Source organism: Haliaeetus albicilla, chromosome 11 (assembly GCF_947461875.1).
Source record: "Haliaeetus albicilla chromosome 11, bHalAlb1.1, whole genome shotgun sequence".
Classification (NCBI taxonomy): domain Eukaryota; kingdom Metazoa; phylum Chordata; class Aves; order Accipitriformes; family Accipitridae; genus Haliaeetus; species Haliaeetus albicilla.
Window position 1 is genome coordinate 3,089,638 of NC_091493.1, and position 23,928 is coordinate 3,113,565.

The 23,928-nt window shown below is 48.9% G+C and overlaps 2 protein-coding genes across 4 annotated transcripts in view; one reads left to right on the top strand and one right to left on the bottom strand.

Moving 5' to 3' along the window:
- ASCC1 (activating signal cointegrator 1 complex subunit 1) overlaps positions 1-14,941 on the bottom strand; it is a 38,564-nt gene extending 23,623 nt beyond the window's left edge. Inside the window, exons 1-6 of one of the 3 annotated variants that reach the window (XM_069795850.1) lie at positions 14,867-14,941; positions 12,919-13,040; positions 11,564-11,663; positions 10,561-10,658; positions 8,932-9,110; positions 1,491-1,627 (exon numbers count right to left, since the gene is read on the bottom strand). In XM_069795850.1, the coding sequence (XP_069651951.1) occupies positions 1,491-1,627; positions 8,932-9,110; positions 10,561-10,658; positions 11,564-11,663; positions 12,919-13,027 (623 nt within the window). In that variant the 5' untranslated portion in view covers positions 13,028-13,040; positions 14,867-14,941. Of the gene's footprint in view, positions 1-1,490; positions 1,628-8,931; positions 9,111-10,560; positions 10,659-11,563; positions 11,664-12,918; positions 13,041-14,866 lie in introns of those variants that run through there. The other 2 variants (XM_069795851.1, XR_011326786.1) reach the window with 2 other exon arrangements.
- ANAPC16 (anaphase promoting complex subunit 16) lies at positions 14,581-21,593 on the top strand. The gene is made up of 4 exons (XM_069795852.1): positions 14,581-14,731; positions 16,467-16,624; positions 18,819-18,893; positions 20,761-21,593. Exons 1-4 carry the CDS (start codon positions 14,676-14,678, stop codon positions 20,874-20,876), a joined length of 405 nt encoding a protein of 134 aa, XP_069651953.1. The 5' UTR covers positions 14,581-14,675; the 3' UTR covers positions 20,877-21,593.
- The last annotated feature ends 2,335 nt before the right edge of the window (positions 21,594-23,928 follow it).

Below are 23,928 nucleotides of genomic sequence, written 5' to 3' on the forward strand. Positions count from 1 at the left end.
ACATGCCACCTCCTTGCCTTTACCACCAGAACATCACAGGGAGGCAGGGCACCGCAGCGAAAGCTCCCTGTGAGTAAGTGCCGTTGTCTCATTTAACGCCGAGGTCTCGTGAAAAGTACAGGGAGTGTCCGGGCAGGCAGAAGTAATAAACACGAGTTAACAATGTGAGCGTGACTTTGCTCTAACCTTGCTCACTTCTGTTCAGCTTGCCCAAGAGACCGCCTTTGAGATTCTCAGCAAAGCTTCCCAGGTGGAACAAGGAGAGCGCGATTTCCCCTTCCAGTACGTTTACTGGGAGGAAAACAGCGCAAGTGTACTCTCATGCACATCACACCAAGAGTGCTAAAGGCCACATATTCTAAAAAGGGTCAAAAAGGGCACATCTACCCTCACAGGGCACTACCTGCATTTAGAAAAGTAAATGAACACTAATGAAAGTTTATGTGGGTGGAAGGGAGCCTAAATTAATTTTCAAAGTATATTGATTTGGGTGTAGCAGGGGAAATAAGCTAAAGGTTACATTCAAGTGTTGATTCCCCCTCCACTAAAGGAAATAGAGAGTAAAGATTTTCTTTGCCTCAGTTCAATCCACTTATGAGGAAGCTGGCACTTTCCAAATACTGTGGGCAGAGCCTGCCTCTGGAAACGCACTTGCATTTCTGTTCAACAGCTGAACAACTGGCGCTGTCATTTTAAAGGCAGAGGTATGAATTTTGACCATGCATTAATTCCCACAGATATTAGCTGGCACAGCATGGCTAATTCTCCATGCACCAAGGCAATAAAGAAATAAATAAATATGAAGGATCTATGCTCTACGTGCAAAGGCTTTGCAGAAATAAATAAATAAACCAATCCCTCAGGCCATCTCCAATTTCTAAGCTGAACAGAGATAAGCTAATTACAGTGTCATTCAACCACATTTACAGTTAAAGCCCTAACATCTGCAGCTCAAGTGTTAACAGGCAGTGAGAAAGCCCCAGTCCTGGAGCAGCACTGAACGCTTCAGACTGATTACTCACACGGCTCATGCTGGCTTCCCTGCACACAGCTCCCCGCATCAAGAAATGCATGTCAAGGACACCTCAGCATCTGCTCTGAGGCAGGAGGGAAGCAGCGTGCCAGAGCCCACTGCAGGCAATGTGCGAAGGTAAGGGAGCTCGTCCCTCCCTCTGCAGCAGGCAGCGGACAACAGCAAAAATTGCTCACGCAAAAATAATGGGGATGCATGTGAGAAAAAGAAATGAGTAGAACAGGTTCTCAGGGAATGCTGAGGGTTTGAGCTGAGCTGCAAGATGCTGTAAGACTCTTTGTGACCACTGGGTGATTTCTTCTGCTCCCACTTGAAACATTTCAGCCTTTTTCTAAATTTCTAGAGTTGAAATAGACTATTGAGCTGCTTTTCTCTTCGCTGTCCCTGGTCAAAGACAGCTTGCTGCTTTTCCCCCCACTCATATCCTTGGTGATGACATCCCATTTTTATCACTTACTCCACAAAGTCCTCTTTGCATCGCTGTAGGAGGTCACACGCTTTCTGGATCTCTTGCTCGTTCAGAAGTACCAACGTCCCAAGAGTCAGGTGAAGCTTTGCAGGGTTCTGGAACAGGCTGCTGCTGACCCCATGATCCTACAAATCAGTCAATCAATCATATAAGGTGTCTTACCTCACACACAACCACACCCCCCTCCATCAGAGGGATAAATACTACAGACAACAGGTACCAACCCACTGGCATGGAACCTTTTATCTCTGCATCACTGGTCAGGTTGGAAGTGACTCAAAGCTGAAATGAGAAACAAAATTTCACAGGCTTTGCAAGCAAGCCAGCTCAGCCTGACAGGCGAGGTGCAGCCCCCCACCGCACACACACTCCCTGCCTGCCTTTTCATCAGAGCTGCTGAATGGCAGCCTGGAAGCTCGTTACGACAGGCTCTAACTCAGGACCCAGGAACAGCAGCACTCACTCGTACAGGATTTTGAGAGACTTCCACAGCTGTCAAAGTGGCAGCTGCCATCAGCAATGAACTCAACACAAGTCAGCACAGATTTAAAACTTGAGTCAAGTCCATTTTTCGTGCAATAAAGCTGGAACCAGCTGTAGTGACAAGCTCTAAATCGTCTCTAAATCCTGTCTAAACACAGGTTGCACCTCACAACACAAGCACAGCTAATACCAGCTCTGATAATTACATTTTTCTCGTTCCCATGTGCCCTATAGTTTGCCAAGATGAATTAAGTTTAAATTCCCTTTATAAGAAGAGCTACGTGTTGTTGCTGGGGAAGAACTGTTCCCAGGTGGAGCAGTGGTTACATTCAGCTTTAAAAAACACGCTCTTTTGTTCTAGGATATTTATAAAAATACCTCGAGGACGGTTAACACACCCATATTAAAACAATTATTTCCACTTAGTGGCCATTTCCCATCAGCACATTAAGTAACCTCCACTTTTAACTCCAGAAGAAGCCAACTTGCCAGGCCACTAAAGCCCTTCTCTGTCTGAATAAAGTTCACTGACCGAGAATGACAGCTTTGAAGTTTCTAGCTGTGCTTCAGAGTTTGAAATAAAACCTTTCAGATGTTTAAATACTGCAGTATCTCAGCCCGTCAGAGTTTAATGCCCCACATCTCACTCAGCATTTTTCATGTCTAATGACAACATCCATACTCTTCTTTACAGTGGTGCTTATGGGCGGGACTAGAGATGAGCCAGCCTGCAACATGGAGGCCTGGGGCTTGCTCCAGCAGCTGCAGGCTGGCAAAGCGTGGTTGTCCCCAGAAAAAAGAGAGCATGTATGTACCTTCCACCGCTGCTAATTACTTTACTGCTAATTGAAACCCCAAATCATACCATGCTAGTAGCGGCAAAGCATGTTGCAAACCTCAGCACTGTGCAGCAGCCTGAAACAAGCACGGACTAACTATGTCAGGCACATCAGGAGCAAAGGAAAGAGGGAGGGCTCCATCTCCCTTCTCCCCACCTTCCCCTCGCTGCGGTAAAAGCCTTGTGGCTTCCTTGAATTCATCCTGCTGTTAACATGCATGACAGGACATGACATCTCTCCACCAGCTGTTTTTCTCCAATGGTATCTGTAGCCAGAGAATATTTGGCCTATCACAAAACAATAGCTCGGGTAACAGAAACTGAGAGAAAGTTCAATTTATCCTTGCCATGGCCAACCAGTCACTCCCACAGTGTGCACAGATGATGTACAGTAATGAGAAAGTAGTTCGCAGGTCAGAAAGCAAAAGCCCTACCCTCATTTTCTGCCCCAGCACTATTTGTACTGTAAACATCAACCTGCCCCAAAAGCACCATTTTCCCCTGAGCTTTCCAACACCTGAGTGTGGGCTGGTAGCTGACAAAGTGATGGCACGTCACCTCCACAAGCCACGCTACCACTGCTGGGGAGATTAGCAGGCAAGGGCAGTGCACAGTGAGCAGGCCAAGACCTAGATAATCTTCCTGGTTTACTCCCTAGTATTTCAGACAGCTCCTAAAAACCCTGCTTACACCCCTACTCTTTCACAGGCCAGCAGATCCCACCTCTCCCACGCATAAAATAGATGCTACGTCAGAGGTAGCTCTCCTTGGAACAGGCAACATTTCTGCGGGCGTCTTAGCAGCCCTTCATGGCTGGATGCTGCTCACCAAGATGCAAAAAAGGTTGAACTCACTTATTCTAATCCCAGATTATGATATGCTATCAGCGACCGCTGTGGCGCCTCACAGGAAGCTGTCCTGTCCAGTGGTATCAGGCCTCTGCAAACTGACCAGCAGGGCCAGACAACAGCAACGCAGTGCCTAGAAATATGTGTTCATAACTACTGCTAAGGAAAAAAACAAACCTCCTCCTCCAGGGAGAACAAGCCCAAGAGAAGTGATCCTGTCAACACTGTGATTTTGGGACTTTATGGACATCTTCCAAATACCTAAGGAACCTTCTCAAGGTAACCTACAACCATAAAAGCAGGAGTGAGGAGTGAGATTCAGCATCAGAGATGGGCAGAGGGATCCACCGGGATCTAAGCCCTGCTCTCTGAGTGCCTCTCGGTGACAAGCTCTTCTTTCACCAGTTTCCTCCCCCATGCAGTGAAAGGTGGGATCTCCTTCATAGCACAAGTCACAGTGGCTTGTGGCAAGTGGCGGCTTCCAGCCCTAATGAAAGCAGAGCACCAGATTAGGGAAGGCAAGGTGTCACAGCAGGGAATCCCTATATTCTACAGGGGAATCTGAAAGCAGCATATTTGCAAGAACTTGCTGGCAGATAGAAACACATAAAACAGACTCTATCATCCCTCTAAAAATGTACTGTTCAAACTTGGGTTCTGTACCGAGAGGCAGGAAGAATATCCCCTTTATGCACCATCCTTATGTGATGACTGTCCATTCCAGCTTATGCCTCTCCCTGCCAACTGCCCTGTCATGATGAAAAAAACAACTCATTTCCACTCAGCCTTAAAAATTAATTTTTCTTCTCCCTCCTGCTACTTAGATTCCACCTTTGCTCTTCTCCTTTAGAAGGAACACAGAAAGGGTTTTATCTGGAGTCTCCACCTCTCTTTGTAAAGCCCAAGCATGTTGTTCCTCCAAATCTAAGGCCCTGTAGTAGGGAAACCATAGACCACAACACACCTCAGGCCTTCTACATGACAAGGCAAAGGATCAAACTCCTTAGCCCTTCCTCCCTGGCTGCATTCTCCCTACTGTCTTAAGAGCTTCCAATGTTTGCAGACAGCTTTATGTTTTTGGTTTTTTTCTTAATAGCAGGATACTGCATGCCAGCTATATGCCCTCTCCCACTCTGATCCACAAACAAAGGAGCGAGCCAGAAAAACAGCATTTCCTCAGAAGTGACTGAAGAGCTGCAGCCTGATAAACCCCTCCCATTTTCTGTCCCTTCCACTCTGAGATATAATATCTCATTAGCAATGTTTGATATTTACAGGTTGCCATATATTACAGCAATCATATTTCTTTTCCATGCTACATCTGCAGCCTGTTAAGACTGCAAATGCTGTGCTTGCACAGCTCTGAAAGACCCAACTGTGATTTTTCATGGCAATATTACTGCAAAATCTCTTCCCTCTTCCACCTGCACACTCAGACAGACGTTTCAGTCCTCCTCACTCTGACACTTACATGACTGTGCGAGGAGAATTCCAAGGTCATCCAGTCATCCCGACTTCCCACTGCACCACATCAGTAATGAGGCTGTCCAGGTGAGCCACCTCCCCATATTTATATTAAATTAGCCTCATAAGAGCCTCCCCTCGGCCCTGCTTCATTGCCTGGCAGCCCTGACCATACAACAGTGTGAATGACATCTGAAGTGTTCCATATTTCAACACAAGGTTCATCTTATAAAAGGTCTTAAAGACACACACAAAAAAAAAGTTAGAAAGCATATACGCACCAACATAACCCTATGCTATAAAATATAAATGAATGGTTGTCATGGTAACTGCTTCAGAGAGAAATAGAGTCCCTCACAAATGCTCAATGGCCAGAAGAAATCCTCACATACGCACACCTGGTCCTTTCCCTTCCTTACCGTTATTACCAAGCTTCATTCAAAGCCTGGAGTTTACCTAATTCTGCAATGTTTTGCACCAGCAAATTGCACCAGGAAGAGAAGCGCACCGCTTCTGTCACTGAAACCTATTCAGATTTCTCCAAGTATCCTGAGAAATCCTGTTGCTTTCGACAAATCTATAAGCTCTCTTATTGCTCTGTGAGGCACAGTTTTGAATTACTGTTTTTCATTACTGATGTGCTTTCTACCAGACCCTGCTGTGAGATAAAGTGGTATTAGAGTGGCATTACCGGCTGGTGGAGTGATTGAGAGACATACGGGGCTGCAATATACTCCTTGAACTAACAGGCAGCAATATATCTGGAAACCCTTTTCCTAATACCAGAAGGAAGGGCAGAAAAATAAAGCACCATATATTCCTACGCTATACATATGCAAACCCCCAAATACCTGCTACTGACCAAATTCTATATTTCAGACTAAAAATGGAAACTCTAGAGCTGATGTAAGCAGTAACAGGAACATTTCAGGCCCTCCTGAGAGGCACAGGACACCAAGCAGTGCTAACACACCCCCGCAGCTTCCAGGCCAGGGCACCTTGTGGCCACACAGCACGGAGAGCGGGAACTACAGCCCCAGACCTTCTGCCTCCACCCATATAGATGTGTCCTGACATAGGACAGCTTCAGCTGCCATCGTTTTGGGAGATTCCCCAAAAGCACCTTGATGACTCGGCAGCAGCAAAAGGCACACCATGTCTTGAGTGCCACATTCTCTTGGAGATATTGCTATTACTGGTATTAGGAGGATTCATGCCTCGGTGCTGGTTCTGAGTACAGTTCAAGTCTGAGGTTACTAAAAGCCAGAAGTAGCTGTTAGGCTGAAATGTAATCCCACACGCATGCCTGTGCTGCAGGGTCCCCGACCATGAAGCAGAGCCTTATAGGACTCAGTGCTGTCCAGACACAGAACAAAAACTGCAGGAGAGAGAGAAGGTCAGGCAAGAGGAGGAAAAATTAACATGACTAGCCTGGTCAGCAGTGGTCTCAGCACTCCTCTGACAAAGCTTGGGTTTCTGCAGCTTTCTAGGGCAAGGAGCACGTGAAGGTTTGCCGATGTTCCCAGCCAGCTCCTTCGGAATGAGACTGACAACACTGGGGAAAGCACCAAGGTAAATTGGTGAACATGTTTCTAAGTGGATGGCAGACCTCCCTGCCTACCCAGGGATGCAAACCGATACATAAGAGTGAGCAAGAGACAAACAATGTGGCAGAGACACATCAGGAGGGGTCTGGAGAGCAAGTAAGATCACCAGCAGAGGCTGGGCCAATGGAGGGCTGCAGAGATGCAACCAAACCAGCAGGCAGGAAAAATGAGTGCTCTGCAAGAAGAGCTAGTCCTGTGTAAGGCCGGTGTGTTGCAGGATTAGAGACACAGGATGAGAGCATGAACGACAGCATTAGCCGCAAAGGTGAATAAAAGAGATGTGACACTGAAAGGATTCACCTGACACCGAGGCAGCCTGGAAGCCAGAACCCAGCAAGACATATGGGATGACACTGAGGTTACTGCCCTGTACAGCAGGCAGGTCTGGGTTTGCTGTCCATGGAAAGGGACAAAAGAGATCCAAAGGATCTGCTGGCAGACAGCTAGAGGGAGGAGAAGGATCAGATAAGTGGAGTCCAGGATGCCAAGACTTCAAGCAGAGCAGGGCCAGACCTCGAGGGAGATCAAGTTAAAGGACTTTAACAGCCATAAGCCCAGGTAGAAGGGGATAAAGGGCAAGAGAAGCACCAGCCTGAAAGCAGCGGTCTCAGTCCAGGGCCAACGGCATGAACACCCACTACCAGAGCCCCATGCTGAAGTTACCGGCCCCCCAAAGAGCCGCTTCTCTCCCTCTAACTTTGGTGTGCTCCCACACAAGGACTAGAACTAGAAACCAACAGAGGGAGCCAGGCCACCACTGACGCCAACCAGAGCTCCAGCACTCTGTCCAACCAACACTTTCTTAGGCTAATGTTTCCATCCCCCTGTCTTCAGGGCTTTCCTTTAACAAAGGTAAGCTTTAATAAAGGTAGCTGCTGCTGGCTAATGGGGATAGACCATCGAGCCAGTGATACCCTCCTAGCCTAAGGAAAGGGTGCTCATGGCATTGCACTGGTTGCTAATCCCTGGATCTGTTGGCCAGTTTCAGTTGTATTTAACATCAGGTGGAAACACGAGTGATAGAAAGCTCCTAAGATGTCATGGAAATAGGCAGCTGGGTGTAGAAGAGGGACTTAAATCAGAACTGCCAGAAAAGACAAGACTGCAAAGCCAGCTCAGTTCTGCTCTCAGAGATGAGACAAGTGACATGCAAGTGACCACGAAAACTTGAGCAAGAACTCGTATTTCCTCAGATAGCAGATAATTCACACCCACGGCATGAAGACATAGGAAACTAAACTTCTTAAGCTGTGCTATCTGCAAGACTATATTTTCCCCCTTGAAAGGCACAAGCAGAAGTGATGGACACGAAGGTAAGAATATCAGCCCACAAAATCCTGCTGCGTGTATGCAATCTAACCTGCAGCGGCCATAAAGAGGAACCCTTCTCTCTTGCCTAGAGATGCCCTCCCAGCAGACTCAGAGGACACAGCAATTTAATAATACTGTTCCCTCTCCTCAGCCTGGCCCTGTGCATTGACGTACCACTTCTGTCAAACTAGAAGCATGCTAAAATAGACCAGGGAATACACAGCTTTCACGTCGTTCTGTTCCTCATTTCCCTATGCCTAACTATTTCCTGCTGCTCTCAGTGCAAGATCTGAAGGCAAGTAGGAGGGACTGTCAGCACAAAGTCTCATGGGGAAGAAGGGAAGCGATTAGATTTGCAGGATGGCATGTGCTACCAAGTCATTTCTTGCTCAGCTCCGGTAATGGCACACATCTTCCTTCACTTTCAGTAACCAAAAGAAAAGTGAAACAGAAGCAGCAGCAGACTTGTGAATTCCTACATGGTTTCACAGTTCTGTAGAAATTGTATAAAATGTAGAAAGGTCCACTACATTATTTAGTGGTTTTCCTATTAAAAACAAAAAAACCCACCAAAAACAATTTCAACCCTCTTTTGAATCTTAGATATCCTCCCACCTAGGAAAATCTCTAAGGAGAACAAAGTATTTTACTAACAATTTACTAAGTAAGCCATTCTACTTTCCAGAAGTTTTCACAACAGCACTCAACAAATTCACAGCAGATCTGTCAATTTAAGTAAAAGGCTGTTAAAAATACATTCCTAGGAAATAGAATAGAATAAGGCCTTCAAGGTAAACGCCAAAAAGCTATCTCAGTAAATGAAATGGTACTCTGCCGAAGGGCTTCCACTTGATTTTAATTCTCCTGTGGATCCTTACCTTTGAGCATTTCTCCAACACTTCCTCCTTGAACTGCAGGAACTTCTCCTGGATGGCAGGCTGGTTGAGAGCGAAGGACAGGAAGTGTGTGAAGGGCTGCTTCTTACGGAAGCTGTCCAGGAGAACATCGATCCGTGTTCGGGCAGAGATGACACTGCTGCGATGCTGCCCTGTAATCACTACAAGGAAACAAAACAATATCTGTCTGGTTTCCGTGAAGCTACAGTGAGACTACTGACACCCATGTCCATGCAAAACAAAGAGTAATTAAATGGATCGTGATTTTACATGATGCTTATCCATCCACTTTAAAATATCAATATTGGAGGATATTGTGAAGGTAAGAACATTTCACCCAGGAGATGACAGGAGGAATTAGAAAAACCTGCACAACAGCACCTCTCTACTGTTAGCCCCGGGCTCACTGAAGAAGTGTTAGGAATTAAAACCCCCAACCCTGCACAGAGAAATATTGCCAGACTCCATGCTTGACTTAAAATGCCTGACACGGCTGTGCTTTCCTCTGTAAAGACAGGATGATGGCATCAAAAGTATCCCTCTGCTCTCAAGAAAGTCAGCTCTGAGTGCCTAAACAATAACCAAGAGTCTGTCATTTCAGTGGCTCTTCAGATTTCTAGAGCATTATTTCAAGTTTTCATAAAAGCAGTCAAAGCAAAAGAGAAAAGAAAATCTATCAAAGATCAAGATGGCCTATATTGTTTGTGCATGCACTTCAAGGCACCAAACAGAGAACACTTGAGCTTGAAAGGAAAGAACTGCAAGGAGCAAAATTTTCTTGGCTTCCTCTTATTACATGTTTTCAACATCTCTCAACCTTCCTAATAGTCCTTCACAGTTCTCAGGAAGAAGTCAAGACCCACTTCTTGAGAAGTACTGCCACATTCCTCTGCAGCACCACAGTTGGATCCCCCCATCACTTACTCCTCACAGCTCTACCACGAACGTAACTGCACACCGTGCCAATTATCAGCGGAGCGTGCGTAGGGGGCCCTCTGGATATCCATTCAGACAGAAACCCACATGGGCCAGCCCTTATGAGCAACACCTCCTTTCTTTTTAAGTCACTGGAAGTGATGAGAAGGAACATACGGTACAAGAAAGCCTGCTCTCACTATCAGGATCAAGTGAAGTGACAACACCAGAAAGGCAGCAACATCATCAACACACTTCTCATATTAAAGCAGATGCTGAAGTTTATTTCATGCATAAATATACAACACGGTAACTTTTTCTGGATGTATATTACAGTTTCTTAGTAATGGAAATGGTATTATTTTAAAAACAAAACAAATCCAACACATTCAGGCCCAAAGTTCTCAAAGCCAGTTATTTAAGGCCCAGAAGTGACTTCAGTGAGACTATTCTATTCTTCGGATTAATTCCCCCCCCACCCCCCGAAAAAACTTACACTGATTTATAAGCATTTATAGACAGAAAAAATAAACTCAAGAGAAAAGTGAAGTGATTTTCCCAGGGCCATAAAGTGAGTCAGTGCCATGTCAGAAGCAGGAATTAAAGGAAAAACACCTCCTATACCCTCTCCCCGCTCAGATCATGTCTGTGCAAGAGCTAATGAGAGAACACCCATTTTGTGCATGTTAAACTCACCAATTTCTCCTTCCACTCCAGGCTTGGGAATGCTGATGGAGGTTCGAGTCTCTGTTTCTAGTCTCTTCTTGGTTTCCCCTTTCTTCCCAATGATGTACCTGGAAGCATAAAAGTCCAAGGGAGTCACCCGCACAGTGTCGCTGGGCCACTCTCCATCACATCTGTCCAGCCAGCAGATTAACCGTGTCACAGATCAACCAGGCTCCGAGATGGCTCCAGGCAGCTGGGTGCCCCTGGACTCGGTATCTCTGTGCTAGAGAGATGCAGGCACCCAGCTCCACCAGCAGGTCCAGGCACAGAGGCTACTCCAGGACTCCACACGTGACCAGCCCAGGACCACCGGACGATGTTGACCCGTGGCTCACAACTGGCTTAAGCTAAAACAAGTCAGTCGGTCCATGATAGCTCTACACAGCACATCCTGCCACAGCTTATTTGTCAGCTGGGTTATCCCTTTTTCCCATTACTTCAGCTGATGAAGAACTAAGGGCTCTTTTTCTGCTTTTTGCTTTGCTCGAGGTAGTCATTTGCCAGCATCCAAATACACAACAGAACACTTTTCCTTCTCTACATTACTGTCAAAAATAACTAGATAAAGCTTTGAACACTACAGGCTTCCCAGTAAACATCAGATTGGAGTCAACAGTCAATTCCAGTCGTGTGTACTTTCTCTCAAAGCTTTCACAAACTCCCCCTGCCAGGCTGCTTGCCCCAGTTCTTCCTCCCCTTCTCCTTTTATGTTCAAGGGAAGAGATGCTCAAAAACTCTCCTGCCAGCAAGAAAGCACCACCTGCTGTCTCTGTCACAGGGAAGGCTAGGAGTCAAGCGTGGCACAACTGCACTAGAAAGGCATCGCCAATTTTCCCTTCCCAAACGCTAAAATCCACATCACGGAATACATTTCAGAGATCTGGCGCTTACCCCGACCTCAAAAAAATATTCTGCGCTCAACTGCTTCCTCAGCCAGTGGCAACTCAAACAAACCAGAAACACACAGGCTCACTTGTATAGTGGGCTGGGAACGTCCACTTTGCACTGGAAGCCTTTCCCAGTCTCTTCCACCACAAAGGCATCACAGGGTTCGTCTGCGCAGTCACTGGGGCCTACCAGGAAAAAAACAACAGACCTTGTACAACCTCTGTAAAGTTTGGCAGCGCTTTATGTAGGACAATAGTCTCACAGCTGCCTTCTCCTAAGGTTAAATAAAGGAAAAAAATGGACTCCCCTCCATTGTGGCTAACTGCTTTTTATTTTACCTTACTACCAGCTCCGGAAAACATAATGACTGCTTCTAAATCCACCGGGCTGGGAGGCGTAGGAAAGCAGTAGTTATAGCCCAGGTTTTCTCTCAGCTGGAAGTTGTGCAACTACCCATTGGGAACGGTGTCTTCTCCTGGCACAGTGGAGGCCACCAGCCCATTCAGAGACCCCAGCAGGAATTTAAAGTCACAGAAGAATACAAATAAAAGGTGAGGATAGTTTTGGTTCAAGGGTTCAAGTACAGTGTTTTGGAAAAGCAGAGAAATTCTCACACCCTCAGCACAGAAGAATAGATGCACCTTTCATCTGTGGGCCATTCAGTCGTGCCTGTTAGGACCAAACATGACTTCCAGAAAGAGGCCATGGTTTCCATCTCCTCTCCAACACATACAGGGACTAATTTGGGTGGCAAGCAGGTTATTAAAGCTTTGTTCAATCCGCTGAAAGGCAGGGTGGAGGGAGAAACAGGACACAACAGCCACAACCCTTTCCATTTGAGAAATAACAGCTGAGCTTTTCTGTGCCCACAACAACTCACGCAGAACTACAACAAACAAACAGGCAGAAAGATAAAGTATAATACATCAGAACAGGAAGAATTTTGCCCCCCAAAGAGGTAACACCTTCCAAAAAACACATTATAAGAGGCCAGTTCTTCAAGGGGCAAACATTGCAAGGACAAAGGATCTTTAGCGAGCAGCTTTTACTCCTGCCATATCTGCAAATTATCACACTACCAAAAAGAAAGGCACTTCAGGAACCTGGGGAAAACAGATCTATGGAGGTCATTTTTTTTCCCTCTTTATTGGAGATCTTTCACAACCAGCAAACATAACCAACAGTCAGCAGCACAGTTACCCAAACCCCCCATTAAGTAACTGGGATTACATCCACTCTTTGGTCAGCAGGATCATCAGGGACCAATGCAAAGCATTTTTCCCCCCTCTTGAACACCTCACTCCACCACACGGGCAGGTCCTTGTGCACATAAAGATGTCAGAGACAACACCAAGAGCTCCCTAGGTCCCCAGTGTCGATGCTTTCGCCTGTAGCACATCCTGACAGCACCACGGTCACCCCTCACGCAGCACTCTCTACCTGCACAGAAATCCTCCTCCTCCTCATGCTGGTAGGCCTGCTCTTGAATGAGATTCTTCCTGTATACTCGCCCCCCGATCCTTATCAGGGTGGGTCGCAGAATGTCCATCTTGCTCCTCCTCCTAATGCAAAAACAAAGACGGCTTTGATAACTTATGCCAAGGAGAGCTAAATTTCAAAGTTTCCTCGTGAATAATTTGTAAGAGGCATCGGGGGAGCTCTGAGGGGCTCTGAGGTAAACAGTGAGGTCTGCACCTCCACAAGAGCTATAACTCCTGTGCATATGCAGGAGAGACTTCAGAAAGGCAGTACCTTCTCAAACCTCAGGTCACTCATTCAAAGACTAATTTTATGAGAACTTACGAGTACACTCATAAAGCACAATCAAGTAAAACCAGGAAATTTAAGCAGTGGTAAGATACGTAATGAAGCATCAGGGTTTTTGCCCCTGCAAGGAGGTCAACAGCTGATCACCGCTGTCCCTGAAACTCACAGGTTTTAGCTAAAACTCACTGCAGCCTCAGTCAACGTGCCATTTCAGCACCGTTCAGGATTCTGAACAGTTTCACCTCATTATTTTCCATAGCTGCAGACCAAAGAGACCCCAGCCTCTTGCAAGGATTCCCCTACAGCACTGATCTCTCTCAAAACACCTGTCACCCTCCATTAGATTCTCAAAGGCCTAAGGAGCTTTTCAAAAGCCAACCCAGTTCCCTGGATCTGCTCAGGAGGCGGCTGGGGAAGGGAAACAAAGCGCTCCAAGGGGTTGGCGCTGGGTGGTGTAAGCTGTTACACCTCCTGCCCTCCACCTCAGAGCACCATCATAAGTTTGAGGCATACACATAAAGGTCTTACGCTACCCCGCAATATTCCAAACAATATTAGAAATACAGGGTTAAACTTTTATTTATATAAAAAGTTAAACTTTTTATGGTAGAAAACATTTAATGGTGCAAAAGCAAAGAACTGGCAGTCATCTATCAGAGACTTTACATCTTCAGTACTTTAATTTCTACATTCACTGAAATCGTTAACATTAGGTATCTCAGTTTGCCTTGTTTTTTAAAAAAGAAATTTCTGTTACTCATAAGGCAAAGTCTCCACCAAAAAATTCGCCTTCGTCAGACGGTTTACCTGGCCGCTACAACAGAACCTGACAGGAAAAATTGAAGAGCTTGCCTTTGAAGATGCATTTATCCTAAACTGGATTTATTGTATGGGGTGACACAAGGTTCAGAAGGTTAATGCTTTTCCCCTCAATTAAAGCCCCACCTTCTGAAATTACTTACAACCACCCGAACTTAAATAAAAAGGCATTCCTGTAGTTGAAGGGAAGAAGCACAGACATGAACTGTGCACAGACGAAGACAGAGTAAGCCATGAAAAAAACTCAGTGGTTTGGGCTTTTTTTTTTTTCCTCCCCCCAAACTGCAGAGCCGGTGTCACAATTTCTTGATACAGGACTTTTAAAAAACACTCAGGAGCGACCACACCCCACCGCACCAGCAATGCCTGACTGACTGGGGGGGGACGGACTTGTCTCTCCACGCACGCAGGAAGAGGGATCGGGCCAGGCTCCTGCCGGAGCCGCGGGGCTGAGCGGCAGACAGGGCACAACAGCCCTGAGGAAGAGCCCGGGAGCCGCGGGGGTCCCCGGGCCCGGCCCCCCGCGGGGCAATGGCCGCCGCAGCCGTTCCCGCCCCCCGCCGCCACTTCCCCCCACGCCGGAAGTAGGAAGGGCGCCCGCCCGCCCCAGCATGCACCGCGAGCGCGATCACGCGCGCCGCTTGCGCCAAGCCGTCCGGGCGCCCAGGTAAGGTTCGGAGGAGCCGGCGCCCCCCGGGAGCGGGAGGGGAAGCGGCCCGGGAGGAGAAGGGCGCTCGGTTGAACGGGAACGGGGAGCGGGGGGGGGGGGGGGGGAGAAGCTGGCGCCGGAGGCCTCACTCACCGGGAAGCAGCTTGCTACGGAAGCCGGGGAGGGGCTACGGCGAGAGAGGGCGGGGAGGGGCGGAGCCGGGGCGGGGCGCGGCGCGGGCGCGGCGCAGGCGCAGTGGCGCTACCGAGGCTGCTGCCCCCGGCGGGGGGAGTGTGGGCAAGAGGCACCGCGGCGCATGCGCAGTGCCGGCAACCCCACCGGTCGTCGTCCCCCCCCCGCAAAATGGCCGGCGGCTGGGGCGATGGTTGTGGAGGCATCGTCCTGGCCCGCCGTCCCCCTCCTGTGTGCTTGCCTCAGCCTGCTTAAAATAAAAATCCTGCAGCTGTGCCTCGGAATCCGCCGGGTTTGCGAGCCCCGGTCGGTGTCATTTCCGCGCAAACCGTCGCTTCCCTCAGGAGCGGGGAGCCGGGCCTGCCCAGGTTTGCGGAGGAAGGTGTTCCTGGACGTCTCATAGCCAAATTAAAGCTTTCTTTTATCCAGGCATTTTCTTTCACAGCCCGTAAGCGCCCAGGGTCCTCTGCGAGCTGTCGCGCCGTTTTGTGTTACTTGCAGTAAATGAAACAACCGTGAGTTTAACGGTGAAAGAGCATACAATTTCTAGTTGTGACAGCCTTTTAAAAACCCATTTTCTTCCCTAAATCTTTGAGTGCTTTCCAAAGGCGCTGTCTGCCCAGCCTAAAGAGTCTGCAGAAGTGTATTAAATAGGTAGGATAATAGAAATGTGTTAAATGGGCAGAATAATTGGGAAGTGCTTATAAGTGGTTTGGAGGAGTAGCAAGTGCTGTCACTTACACGTGTTGAGTGACAGCTTTTTTACTATCGGAGAGGTATGTGACAAGTTTTAAGTGCTCCTTCACGGCAAACGTACAGCCAATACCTCTTAAAAACAAGGCTGAGAAAAGGGTGCGCAAGATGCGACCGGGCTTGCGCTGTACAGGCAGATGGATGCTCAGCCATTGCCAGTTTAGGTCAAACACAGGGTTTTAAAAGCAAAAGCACATCTGGAGCGATGCAGAGGGCAGTTGCTGCAAATTAGGCCCGGCGTGGCTTCGTGCAGGATGTGACACTGGAACTGGCAGTCCTGCGGGCTTCCAGGTTTTATGAGGCAGCAGGACTTTTTCTGTGTTTGTGCTCCTGGAAACAAGGCAAAAAAGGAAAAAAAAAAAGAAGTCTTTTTATGACCCTGGGGAGCGGAAAAAGCACCAGACAGCTGAAGGCCAGCGAATTCGGGCCAGTGACCTGCGCCAGGTTATTTTTACGAACTCTCCGATCCTCCCGCTGAATTCCCAGGCCCCTGTTGTCCGAGGGGTCAGAGTGTGGGTTACCTTCAGTTTCTGGGTGCCACCGCGTGGTGCGACGGCTAACTGCACCCATGCCCGCAGCGGGCACAGGCAGCCTCTCCCACGCACGCAGGGCAGCCTCAAATCACCAGTGCTTTGAGGCTGCGGAGCCATGGAGCAGGGGCGGCAGCCCAAAACTCCACTCACTGGCTCTTCCTGGACCTCGCCGCCGTCATCTGCCGTCAGATATGTGCGTGGTCACTGGCTTCGTGCCCTGGGAAGCTCCGAGACGCCCTTCCTAACTCCGCTTTGCTCCCTTTTTGTTCTTCCAGGCTGGGACGGGGTGAAATGGCAGCCTCCTCCTCATCCTCTTCAGCTGGTGGAGTCAGCGGCAGCTCTGTAACAGGATCGGGGTTCAGCGTTTCGGACCTGGCGCCGCCCCGAAAAGCCCTCTTCACTTACCCCAAAGGAGCCGGGGAGATGCTGGAAGGTGATTGCTCCTGCCCTTCTCCTTCCCTGTTCCTCCTGGTATGCCGGCAGCCCTAGAAGGGAGTTGCCGAGCTTGGCACCCCACTGCCTTTTTGGACTTTAGCTGGCAAAAGCTGGAGGGAGGAAGGAAGCACGAGGTCTCGGGTAGGTCCCGAGCAGCCCCGGCTCTCCCACCAGTTGTTCATGAGGAAGTGATTTTTCTGGCAGTCACCTCTTTTTTAGCTCCGTGACAACACTTCAGACGAGGAAACAATCTACCTGAAAGGGAACATGACGGTGTTAATTGCTCATTGTTAGCTAATCTTTTGATGTCGAGCAGGAATTACTGTAAAGATAGCTGAGGCAGGAATATTTTTCTTGGCAAAATGCGTTCTGGGGTTGGATTTGACTGGGCTAGTACAGGAGGCAGCTTGTATCCCTGCTGGCCAGGAAACGTCAGGCTTGCTTTTGCCCTCGACCCAAATTAAAACCTCGCCGCAGAGGTCTGCAAGAGGATAAATCAGGACTAGACCTCTCTTTTAATCCTTCGAGGCTTAAAGGATCCTTTTGGGCTCACTGTTGTCGGGGTGTTTCTCCAGGGCTGCCTGGAGAGGGTCGGGGCTCTGATCCAGCACCATGTCTTGCGTTTGGGTGCCCAAGTCCTGCCACCCGCTTCGTCAGGGTTGCCTGAAGGAGGACCCAGGTGTGTCACAGCTGCACATCCCTGCCCCTGCTCTGGGTGAGGGAGGAAGGGCAGGTCCTCCAGATGACAGGGTTAAGCCAGGGTCGGTCTGTCTGTTTGTCTGTCCGTTCCCCTTGAACTTCCCATGTCACCATGCCGCACACTTGACTCTCTGAGCCTGAAATTCATTGGGGTGGTGGGACCAAGGCTTGGGTGGCCCTGCAGTTCAGAAGTGACACAGCAACGCAGGGCAGCTGGGAACTGATCACTATATCATTCAAGGACTGTTTTTATTACACATTAGAGCCCATATGCCGGTCTGTTGAAGTAATTATGACTAAAGGCTTGCTCATAGAACTTAACGAGCCCTCAAAACAAATTAAAATGATGAAGCACTTCATGTTACCAAATAGACAGACAGCTGTTCCTCCCGAGAGCCACTCGGCAGGACAGCCGGGCTGGGGAGTCGGAGGAAAGGGAAGGGTACATTTGGAAATAGCACAGTGCAGCACCAACACACCATTTCAACAGCTTGCGAGAGGATGCTCTGAGCACAGCAAAACTCCCGACTCTTCCCTCTTACCTGGGGTTCAGCTTTGGATTAGATTTTCCAGGGCCAGGGGTCTGTTTCTACCCTTAGTCTTTGAAATTGCTTCTCTCCTCATTTTTATGGCTCAGAGCTTTTAATTGATTTTGTGTTGGGCTGACCTCTTTACCAGTAACATGGCAGTTTGTCTGCTCTGGGTAGCAGCAACAACTAAACACTCTCCCTGTGGCAGGAAGCTTTAGGTTAGCTTTTTAATTTCTGAGATAAAAGGTGATACACCCATTCTTTCGTCAGGCAGGTACTAGTGGAGTAACTGCATACCAGTTTCCTCTTCAAAAATCCCCACTAACTGACTGATTTTTATTGTTACTTTATCTATCTCGCTTGGTTTTAAATAAACCTGTAGGTGTTTTGGTGTTTTTCAGAAGGAAGTAGTACAAACTATGTCAGTGCCTGGCACACAGTTAGCTATGTATTCTACATTGCTTTATTTCTGAGACAGTTGTGTGATCAATTACTGACTTAGATGGCAAGATCCACATTATTTGAAATCCTTTATACGGGGTTATGGTCTAAGCCTGTGGGAAATCATAAAGCATTATAAGGACACAAGTGTCTGAGCCCCGAGGGAATCGAAGACTGCCATAATATTAGCTGGCTTCTCCTTAGCTTACCTTCTATTTAAAATGGACAAAAATTGCTTGACAGAGGGTATGTAACAGAGTGTCAGCCGGGGTGTCTCCCAGGTAGCACAGCCATTCCCCAGCAGCACCGGGAACCAGCCAAAGCCCCGCACAGGATTTGACCGTGGGGCTGTACGGGCCAGAAACCGGAGCGCTGCACCCTTGGTGCAGGGGAAAGTGTCGGAACAAGGCAAGTGGGGAAACCCACACCTTGAACATAAAATTAGAAGGTAGGTGGCACTCGGTTAAGGCTGCTCAGTCTTAAAAATCTCAGATAAAACTATGTCCCTTTTTCTGTTTACAGATGGCTCCGAAAGATTCCTCTGTGAATCTGTCTTCAGCTATCAGGTTGCATCTACATTAAAGCAAGTGAAACACGGTAAGCACCGAAGCACCATCTATTTTAACTGCACGTTGATGGGGGAAGATGGCAGGGGAGCACGGAGAAAAGGCTGACATGTTCTCGGGTGCCGACCACAAAAAAAGCAGAATAGCCTTTTAAGTTGGCGAATTAACGCTAAGTCAGACCATCATTGAGTCCTTTTGCAAGCCCTATGCAAAGCGACGGGAACCCACACAGCCTGGGTGGGAACAGGCTGTGCCTTTCGAAGCTTGTTTTTCCATCGCTGTGTGCTGCGCTGCCTTCACGAGAGGTGAGGCCAGAAGAGGAGGTTATGGGCAGGAAACGCCCACGCTCTGATCTTGGCCCAGCACTGACTGTCTCTCTGGCCTCGGGCAAAGAGACACTTGATTCCACCTTTGTTTCTCTGCTGAGCCCTCGTGACACTGGCAGGGTCAAGCGAGGTTTCCAAAGGTGCTCAGGAGACGGACATGCGGGTGCCTGGCGTGGCGTGATGGGGCTGACTCCACTCCCTACCCTCCCCAAGAAAGAGCCTTACATCTTGTTTGAACTGGGGCTTCCCTCCTGGGGCCTTTGCCCGCCGCCCAGGTGCCTGTAACTGTATGATGGGCTTGACTGCACGGCAGCTTTCGTTCTTAAGACATTGGGTAGAGCTCAGCACCAGACCATATCTGCTGCTCGAGGGTCACATCCTTTCTCGTCCCCGCCTCTTGTCAGCTAGAACACTTCCACGTGTTGTCTCAGACCAGCGAGGTTTCCTGTGCATCGCTGGCGAGGGAGGTTGTGAGGAGGAGGTCTGGGGGTGTGCAGCAGCTTGCAAGGCTGTGATCCTCTATTTCTGAACCAAAGCACAAAGCCGAACCTCAGAGCCATTGTTTCCACAGCTCCGGCGCTACTATGGCTGTAGCTGCTGGGGGCTGCTGCACAGACTGGCACCCTGATAAGCACCAGCCTTTGAAACTGGTTTGTGGAGCACCGGTTGCCTCCGTGTAAGAAAGGGGAAAGGCTTAAAAAAAGATCAAGGTCATCATTTTTTGGCTTGTTTGTTTGCCAGTTCCCAAAAGCACTCGCTTGCGGGAGGTGGAGTGAGAACAGTCCCTCTTAAAAGCACCCACTGCTGCAGTCAGCATAAATCACGTACATTTTGTGTTACGCGTCTTGCTACTAAGTCGGCCTGTAGCAGGCCATTTTTCCAAGAGGCCGCTGCTCTCTTAAACCTCCAGCAGAGCCAAGAGAAGGGCTGTTCTCATCTCTCTACCACTGCAGCTAATGTAACTGAAAATGGAGCCTGCGTGCCCAACACACAACCGTTTTTAAATAAAACAGAGGAACAAGTTGTCTTGAGGATCCCCAGGGAGGCAGCCTGTCTCTCCATGGGGACCTTTGTGTCATTAGCGTGCTCTGATTGCAGAGCCTTTCTGCTACAGTCATCCAGGTCCTGCTCAAAGGACCCTCATTAAAATGAGGAGCTCCTCACACTGCACCTAGCTTTACCGTGGGCTGACCAAGCCATCTCTGAAGTTCTCTTTTCTTTTGCACTATAAATATTTACGCTAAAGAAATGAGCTTCATCCTATTTTCACCCCCATGCACTAATTGGCCTTGTGTTTCCCTGTTAGGACTTGAATTTACACAGCACGGGCAGGGATGGGTAAATACACATTCAGCACTGGACGAGGCAGAAAAGCCTGTCCCTGCTTTCTCCTGTGATCTGGCGAGGTCTCGCCGTTTGCATAGGGCGTCGTGTAGAGTGGGTTTGCATTCAAATTGGCTCGGTGGGTTTTATTCTACTCTGTTCCCCATTGACAGCTGGGAATTTGCATCTAATTGAAAGGTTTCATTGCGCTGTCATTGCAAACCACAGTTACCTTTGAACTTCTTGCAGATCAACAAGTCGCACGGATGGAAAAACTAGCCGGTCTGGTGGAAGAGCTGGAGGCAGATGAGTGGAGGTACAAGCCAATAGAGCAGCTCCTGGGATTCACTCCCTCCTCGGGCTAAGCGTGGCTGGATCGCTGCTGTCAGGGAGCAGAAGAAAAACATTCTCTGGCGTACCTTCAAAACACACCCCCATTTATCAGGATGCTGACAGCTGCATCAGCAGGACTGGGCTTTTTGTTTTTCTAAGTTGAGAGTGGGGATCCCCCGCAAAGGTGCCAGTAAATGGAAATGACGGGATTCTTCAAGTCCTCTGCAGCGTTACAGGCTGGCAGGGCTCAGTTTCTGTAACTTAGAAGGTAGGATCAGTTTTACAGAACTCAAGAGAATCACCTTATTGCTTACAGAGGTGGTGGCAGGGGAAGGCAACCCAGTAACTCAGCCTGGCCTTTCCCCAGTGAGTGGCCGAAGGGCCGGGTGATCGGCGGGCTGGGAAGCCTGCATCTTTGCCACTCAAGCCAGGCCTCTGTAGAGCGGAAGTACGACACCCTGCCAAAAACGCTCTTCAGCCATAGCCGTTGTTTTGGGGGATGAACAGGACGAGAACTGTCCCGGGTCAGTTGAGAGGGGGCAAGCGGTGACACTTTCTCCAGAGGTACCTCATGTATCACTGAAGCTGTTTTCTCTCTGTTGCTGTTTCTCTTGTGTCTGCATAGCGAGTGCTGGTACGACACTGCTCTCTAATGCAGAAGGTGTATCTTTAATACCCTGAAACTCTTTTTTTCCTCTTTATTATATATTAGATTGCTCTGTGATAATAAAATAATTCTGTCTTTGAAACCGTTTATCTTTTCAAAGCTTGGTGGGGGGGGCCTGATGAAAGAAACAATCCACCATTCGGTAGGTAACAGGAGGTTTAATGAAGCTCAGAGGCAGCTTGGCTGTTATGATGGTCAGCTTAAGTTCAATTTAAAAAAAAATCCTCTGAGAGGAGCCAAACCACACTTGCTTTATGCTCCAAAGTGGATTGATTTAAATCAGATTTTAATCCTGGTTTAACTCAGCCAGCAGAAAACCCTTATTTAAATCCATCCATTTTAATCATCTTGTTTTTCATTTGTACTTCACTTCTGTTCTTGAGGGGAACGGGATTTCCATTTTCTGCCATAACCATTTCAACATGTTAATTTTCCATTGATTAGAGCCTTAACACCATGGTTTTGCTAGCCAGCAGGGGGATAGGCTCTGCACAGTATTTAAGCAACTGTACAACTTAATGCTCCCAATGCCTAATTCTTCCACTTTCAACATCTTATTTATGAGACGATTTTATTTTTACTCGCTTTTTCAGTCCAGCCACATCTGGACTGAAAGAGATTCATTTGAATCCATCCCCATCTGAGCTATATCACCAGCAATTTGTGTTAGCTAAAACTAAGGGGAAAAAGTTCTGCGTTCGTTTCTGTTTAGAGATTAGTTCTAGTATCAGAGTCAGCTTTTTGTGATCCAGAGCCACATGCCACCCAAAAGCCAGCCCCAATCTGCAGATGCAGCCCCAGTCCCAGCTCTGCACCCCTGGAAATTTGCTCTATGGTTTCCAAAACCGTGTACGGGTGTTCTCACGTAAGGCTACAGCTCAGCTGAGACGTGTCCCATACCGCCTCCCCCGTGCACGGCCCGGAAAACCTCCTCCCTGGTCCTGGAGGGCCGCCAGCCCCTGATCTGCAGGGGCCTCCTGCACAGTAAGCAGCTCATCGGCCAGTATCGTTTTAAACGTGACGGCATTCGGTATTAAAACTCCATCGCAGATGGGGTTATTTTGAAAAGAAGGGAGCGTTTCAATCATCGACTTGTTTGTTTGTTTTACATCATCTATTTTTAATCCTGCTTACTCCAGCCACCTAAACTTACCTTGGCCAAACTTGCCAAAAATACACCCACCCCCCCCATATCAAGACAACATCGTGGGGTTTGGGAGCGGAGCCCTGCGCCTTCTGCTGCCGACCACGCAGCAGCGCCCCGAACCCCCCTTGCTCGCACCGAGTCCCACCCACTCGCCAACCCTACGTGCTGCAACTGGCGTAATCAGATGCAGAAAGAGCTTTTCCTTTTTACTGCTCGACGGGAAACTTTTCCACTCCGCCAGCCCTCCGGGGACGCCAGGGGATCGGCGCCTGCGGCTCTGCCGACGGGATGCAGTGCCCAAGCGTTGCCCACATCTCCCCGCGAGCCCGGCTCGTGTCGAAGGGCCCGAAACATGGTGGGGCTGAGATTTCTCCGGAGCAGCCCCCCCCTCGCCCTCCTCCCGTTCCTTGTTTTCCAGCCATTTCTCGGCGGCGTGCCGGGCTCATGGCTGGATGGAGCAGGAGCAGGGAACGGCCCCAGCTCTGTGCCGTACATGGCTTGTTTGTATGTGTGCCCAGCACCAAAATAGACACATGTGTGAGAGCCATTCAGAGGAAGTGAAAAGTTCACCCTGTACAGTACTACAAATGCAAAAACATGTTGTTGGCTGTTCCCTCCTCCTGCTCAGTAAACACTTTATGTAAGGCGGCGAAAACCAGAGGGATTGCTGCATGGCAAAATAGAAAAAAACAACCTGTGCTCCCCCTCCTCCAAACGCAGGTTTTCCCTGGCAGCTGGAAACTCCTCAGCTGCCCTGTTTCTGCTTTGCAGATCTGTGGGGCAGAGCTGGCGGTTAACTATTCCTCCTCAGGGTTTTGAAGCACCATTCCCCAAAGCTCGGGGGGGGGGAGGGGTGTCTCTGCAGCATCCCGGGGGCTCGGCGAGCAGCTCGGGGGGCTATTTGGAGGCTGCAGCTGGGAGCAGAGCAGCAGGGGGAAGGGAGCCTGTCAGCTGCGAGCAAAAGTTGATGCGGGGAGGGGAGGGAAAATAAAAAAAAAAAAGCAAAGCTGAACAAAGAGCTCCGTTCAGGGCTGCTGGTTGGTTTTCCTGTGGGTGCTCGCAGCAGAACGTTATGTACCGGCGTGCAAGTCCCACTCGCGCCTCCCTTCTCTGGCTCCTCGCGCTGCTGGCCGTGGCCCCAGCGCGGGGACGGTGCCAAGGCACGCGCTCGCCTTGCTGCCCGGCCAAAACACCGGGCCGGGGAGGGCCTCTCCCCCTCCCCGTGCCAAGGATGCAGGAGTGTGGGGCAGCACCTCGGCAGCCCTCCACC